The sequence below is a fragment of the Varroa jacobsoni genome, unplaced genomic scaffold (assembly GCF_002532875.2).
Source record: "Varroa jacobsoni isolate VJ856 unplaced genomic scaffold, vjacob_1.0 scaffold_561, whole genome shotgun sequence".
NCBI lineage: Eukaryota > Metazoa > Arthropoda > Arachnida > Mesostigmata > Varroidae > Varroa > Varroa jacobsoni.
In genome coordinates, this window is record NW_019213463.1 from 3,578 (window position 1) to 10,057 (window position 6,480).

Sequence of the window (6,480 nt, forward strand, 5' to 3'; positions counted from 1 at the left end):
AGTCAAAAAATCAATTAACGGATCCATGTTTTTTTTAGCGAAATTCTGGTACATATTAATTGGAAAGCTGTAGCGATATGGCGAAAGGGTTGGTAGTCAAACTTGTTTAAATGTTTTTTGAGCGATATACGAGAATACTTTTTCAACACAAAGTATCATTTTGTTAAAAGCAATTTTTACACCAATCGATAAGCTGAGTCAAATGCAAAGCATCTTTTTAGAACTAAACAACTAAAAAAAATTAACAATCAATTATAGCGGCTTTTTCGCTTAGGTCACACCATGAACATTGTCTACATAGAAGTCTATGCAGACGAGAATTTCTGGGAAACCTTCGATAAGCTGAATCGAAGTGCGGTACCAATTTTCGGGCCAAAAATGCCACTTAAACGATGAAAACTTATGCAAGGGAGGTTTTTCTTGACGCCAATCGGTACATTTCGAGAAGCCGAATAAAAATGCAAATACATACCGGTGTCTAAAAATTATATTTTTAAGCGAAAATTTGAAATGGGTTTGCTATGTAACAATGACATGATTTTTTTTGTATCGAGCTCTAAGATAATATAAGAGTGTTTTTTAATGCGAACCGAAAGCTTTCGATGAGTTAAATTAAAATGTCATTTATTTTAATATAATTAAATCTTAGCTCTGAACTCGAAAGTATTGAATAAAAACTTAACATTGTGTTTTATGTAAAAGGGATATTTTTTGTTATCAGTTAATAGATTTCAATGAGCTGTAAATTTATGACACACGTTCTTGTACCATGTAACATGTATATGTTCAAAAAAAAAAAGACCAAAAATCTGACTGATCGCTTTGGTTTATTTATGATACAATAGGTTGAAAATAAGGTTTAACGCGCTTTTGAGCGAATTTCTAACGTATGCTTGTCGGAAGCTAATGCATATAGTCTGAACGCTAGAATTGCAAGAGTTAATTGTCAATGTATAGTATGATTTAAATATAAAATTAGTAAATTAAATTAGATGTATCAATCAACACAAGACAGCCTTGGGAGGGATGCCAGCGGAACTTTCTATACCACCAGTTGAGGGTTAATTTTATTTTATTTTTACCATCATTCTTTGACACACCCGATCTTCTATATGATACCCCATAAAATAATTGTATTATGAATAGACATAGACTGGTCGATAAGTTATGACAAATATTCTATTTCATAGTTGTATACTTTGTACGAAAGCATTCTTATTGAAAATGTCTTCTATCACAATCATCTATAGTGTAGTGATCCCGGCTAACTACCCCCGCTTCAGCGAACACAACCTCATCGCTCAAAAATATATTTACTGTTTGTTTGTTTTTTTTTTTTTTTTGAAATTATGCATTTTTTTCAAAAAAATAATTTTAAAAAATTGTCTGTCCTCACAACGAGAGCGAAAGCTAAAACGTTTGTCAAGTCATTGTTAGGCATGATTTATGAACGTATATTCATGCATGCTTTAGAGATACATGAGCAATTTTCACTATGGGATCTTCATTAATATCACTGACAAAATTAAATCGAAAAATTAGTGAATATCTGTCATATCAAGTGATCTAATGCTGCCTAAAGCTAGCCTAAAAACCTGTATAGGATTTCGCCGCTTTTTCCTGTAGACTGTACACGGAGGCACGTGAGCGGACTGTGAAGCGAGAAACGCAGATGAGGGATATCTACAGTTTTTTTTTTTTCATACAAGTTTACTATGGAAATGAGCAGTAGATTATAGTGAAACTGTGCGACTATAGTAAAAAGTGCAGATGACACCTCTTGTTGCCATCGATCATACCGAAGCGATTAGTTCAGATATTCGAAGTGACTGGCTTCGTCTCATTTTAAATGAAGTCAGGACAACTACCGACTAAACGAATAAGTCACAACACTGCTATCATCTCCTCTAATTTTCAGTTGAATAAATAAGATTGCCACATCTAGAATTCATCAGCATTTTTTTTTCAAAGATGGCGACGAAAGCTAGCAAGAGCCCCAATGACGACACTCCAACCTTTGATTTTCAACAACAGCATTGAAAAACAGGCCATATTGTGCGGCCGGTAATTAATTTACTTGAAAGCATGATTCCATATCGGCTGGTTTCGATGTGAGCTGTGACATCGAGTGGCTATCTTAATCCTATGATTGAAACCCTCTCGATTTTTTTGGCCGGGCTTCATGAAGCGCAATGTATGACACACAGCGCTAAAAATGATCCGCAATCTGACATGTTGTATTCGTAAAGTGATCCATAATTCAAGATAACACGGAACAGAGATAGCATTTGGTTGACATTTTTTCATGCATTAATCCAGCCCGATTTCGACATTGACTGGACTCAGAAGAAAGGCTAAAATTTTACTTTAGAACAATCTTATTGATAACTTTTTTTAGCAGCCTAACTCTAAACTGGATAGTACTCACACGAGGTAAGGCAGTGTCCATCTGCTCAGCTATGAGGTCTGACTTCCGCATCGATTAGCCTAAAAAAATGTCTTCATAGATGCTACACACATTTAGCTTCTTCCCTACTTTTACCCATCAAGTATCAGCGGATCGCGTATTTATTTTATCTGTCCACTCATAATAAATATGCACAAGTATATCCAACATAGAACATACTATCTGCGACTACCCAACTACGCTATAAGATCTGTTGAGGCGTTTTATGCCGTACAAAGAAAGATGTAAGTGGGTGAAAGGAAAAGCTTATTATTTTAATCATTTTCAAACATGCCCATGAGGTAGTTATCTACATTGCAAGTATTTTATTGCCATGATTTCAAGTTCAACATTAAGCATACTCTTTAAAAGGAAAGCCTCAACTACGTAATTCTTAAGACTTTGCCCTTACCTATTTCTCCTATGTCTACCTAGGTCAAATCTTCGGATAGCATTTGTCTGCTACTTAAACTATCTGTTGCTAGAATCACACATATGTACAGATACAGTTCTGAGACAACCTACCACAAGCGACTATGTTAAATAGGCGCTCATCAAGCTAAGCTTCATTTAATAAACGAGCTATTTATACCATTTAACGGTGTAGTGCCGCTTCCAAGAAAAGAACATTTGACAAAGTCAAGTGAATCTTCCTTTTAGCTTTTTTTTTCTATGAAAAAGTTTGCCTGTTCTCATTACAGGAGGCGCCTGATATGGAAATCCACATATACGTCAGAAGACTCATCGAACCGTTTGAGAACAAGCTGCTTTTGAGGTAAGAGGGCACATCGTTCGGGGGCTTGTTAGCAAGCGCTTGCCAACCTACCGATAAGTATGCGGCCTCGTCGTGTCCATTTACCAAAACGACGACGACAGAGATGGCTGTTACTATTGCTGGTGGCGCAGAAACGAAGGCCCGAAGAGCTACAAAAGATAGTGAACGCAAGACGGCTGCCGCTGCTGCCAGCAGAAAAAGAGTGGCTGAAGTCCGTTACCGCTGCTAAGTGAGAATTGTACGAACCAGATGGCGCTGTTGTCTGGACTGGATGGTTTGGGTGGCTGGTTTAAGCGGGTGCCGGGGTGCGGAGGAGAGTGAGGCGGGGGCGGGATGCGCGGTCCACGCAGTCGATCGCCAGCGTCAGATTGCTACGAAGCTTCGTGGGATTCACGTCGAAGCGGTTCAGCCCGGCAGTGTCACGTGAAAATGAGCATTGCTTTTCGGTGTGTTTCTTATCGCGTGGATACGTAAATGCGTGAATAGAATGTGCACGAACGTCTTAAGCGGAATTCAGTGTGAGCGAGTTATATGCTAAGCTAATTAAATGCCGTGTATTCAAATCTGTGTCTGTGTAAATCGTGGATTAAAGCACTGGATTAAGGGGTATCAACAAGGGTAACGGTACATCACATATCTGGACATTCATGAAATGGATTTTGTGAAGTGATCTCTATAGAACGAACTTCAAAGTGAACACTTGGACTTAGGTGGGAGGCTAAGTGGAGTAGATCCGTCAATATTGACAAAGAGGTGAGGTTCGTTGGGTACCTCAGGCCTTGTTCTGGTGTTTGACATGTGGTCACTAGGTTACCGAGTTGCACGAGATTTGTGCCTGCCGTTTACATGGGGTTCCTCTGGCCCGAGTCAGTCAACGGTAGTTCAATAAAGAACGAAAAATGCCAAACTTCGCCCATAAGTGCCAAAAAGAACGTCAACAACTTCTGCAACGAAAAGGAGAAGGAGGAAGGCAAGAACAATACAGTTCCACAATGTGGACCTGTTACATTGTCACCGTTGTGCTTCTTTTCTTCGCGCAGCCCACCTCGACGGAAGGTAAGAGATTTGCGGTGATGACCGACGTCATTAAATAGCGTAGCAAGTACTTTTGGTACAGTAAATGCTGTGCAGCTAGTAAAGGGGAAAACTATTTCCGAACGAATCATTCGTCGCCTTAATTGAATAATCTTTATTATTTATCTGCATTTGCACACAGAAAATTGCTTTTTTATTATGAATGTAAATAGAGAAGTTCGATTGATAGGTAAAATCAAGTGATTTTCTTCAAATAATCTGAATTATTGTGTTTGGTCAACCCGTATACACATCCGGACTATAATATACTTTAATAGATCGTTATCGTGGCAACGGAAATAGGCCACTTGCAGGTGTATTGGTACCAAAATAATCACCGTAAGTAAATTGAAGAAATATTTTCAGTCATTTATTTTGAGATTTTAGAACCCTCTAAAGCTCGAACACGAAAATCACGAAACGTGAGTTTCCGAAGCAGTTTTTCGTGGAGGCAGTGTTCATCTAAAGTCAACCCTTTATCTAATTTTAGCTACATAACATAACAACTCTATAGAAAATTGTTTATGTACGAAGAAAAAAAACAGTGCATTACACGCCCATAGATACAATAATGCACTACGTGATCGATGAAATAGAATGGGTATGAAAGCGTTGTAGGAAGTATTTCATTGTGACCTATTTCGATACGATATTATTTTTTTTTACTCGAAACCTTTGCTCCCATAAATAATGATACTTAGCTATTATGGAGCTGGGGCATATACCCTACGTATTCATGTAGCCAGGACGAATCTGAGTGTTTTCATGGATCATCCGCTCACGTCAAAGGTTCGTGACGAGAGTCTGTACCTAACGTAACACGTATAACGGGCCATTGACAGATGGAGGGGCCTTATTGAGCGCAAACGTCGTGATGTGTTATTCGCAAGATAACGCTGTGTGATTATTTATGTTGATTAAAGTGCTTTCATACACTTCGATATGTTTTCTGTGTGATAAAGTGGTTTTTACTGTCGCTGACCTCTCCAGCAGGGAAAGTCAATACGCCGATACCCTCATGCGTCCAATATCTCATCTATTACAAAGAAGAGGGATAAACGAGGAACGACGTGATGGGGAATAATGAATTTTGTTACATTTGTTGTCCTATCGTGGCTGGTCCTAACAATAGGAAAGAAACAATGTTTGCTACTATGACAAAAGAAAAATAATGACAGCCACATGTTGCAATACTAGGATGCTTGTTGTATGTTAAAATCCTCTAGTTCGTCTTGGAAAACTAAATACGAGCCCTAACATGCTGATCTATGCGCGGAGAGCTCTATATCATCGCCGTAGCTAATCATGACGAAAGTTCAATCGTTGTATTCGTGACGATAGTACCTCCACAAAGACATCTTAGCCCCTATTGACCAAGAAGTATCGATATTTAAATATTGTTGCGCGATCCTGTACGTATCAAGGTAGCCGATTGAATCAGTTCCCAATGCTCATCAAGGTTGTCTTTCGAAGAAAATGAGCAGCGTTAATCCTTACGAAGGTGCCATCCCGGGGTAGCAAAAACAGATGCAACAAAATAAGCTCGTACTCTGCAAAGATAAGCGTTGCGCACGACAGCTTCTTATTGGCTGAAAGATAGCCTGTCACTATATGCTGTAGATGTTTCTGAAATGGGCCAATTTATGTAAAAATTGAATCTTTTTATGCGATCTTTGCTTTACAAAGAGGACATACCACAGAGGGTTCGGCTACTAAATGAGGGCTGTCGGCTATGACCTGCGTACTATCGAAAATGTGACAACATCGCCCCAGAGCTATGCCAAACAACTGATGTCTGGTTTATTTTTTAGTTTGTGAAGTATATGTCTATGTGTAATGAGGTTTTGAGCGTGGCAAGTGCGCCGAGGACCGCTACAGCGCGGACAGCTGCAAAAATAGCGATCAATAACATAATTATACTGCTTTGTCCTAATCGAATTAGCTTGCTCATAACTATATAGGATTGGTTTCTGAAAAATACGTCTTCTTCTTCTTCTGAAAACCCTCGAAACGATGCTTAACACATCTAAATATGATCATTTATAGAACTTTCCAGCAATAAAACAGTTAATCTTTTTTTACTGAACGTCGTTGCTATTTAAGCCAACTATCTCAGCAACTGTTTCGCACTACGAACAGCAGGTCGGTATACGTTTCTTATGGGCAAGCACTAATCAGTATATAT

At 38.7% G+C, this 6,480-nt stretch overlaps 1 protein-coding gene across 1 annotated transcript in view; it reads left to right on the plus strand.

The window, feature by feature from the left end:
* The first annotated feature begins 3,592 nt into the window (after positions 1-3,592).
* The window catches only part of LOC111261482 (cell adhesion molecule DSCAML1), a 13,304-nt gene continuing 10,416 nt past the window's right edge, over positions 3,593-6,480 (plus strand). The window contains exon 1 of the mRNA XM_022835024.2: positions 3,593-4,277. Coding sequence (XP_022690759.2) covers positions 4,121-4,277 — 157 coding nt within the window. The 5' untranslated portion in view covers positions 3,593-4,120. The remainder of the gene's footprint in view (positions 4,278-6,480) is intronic.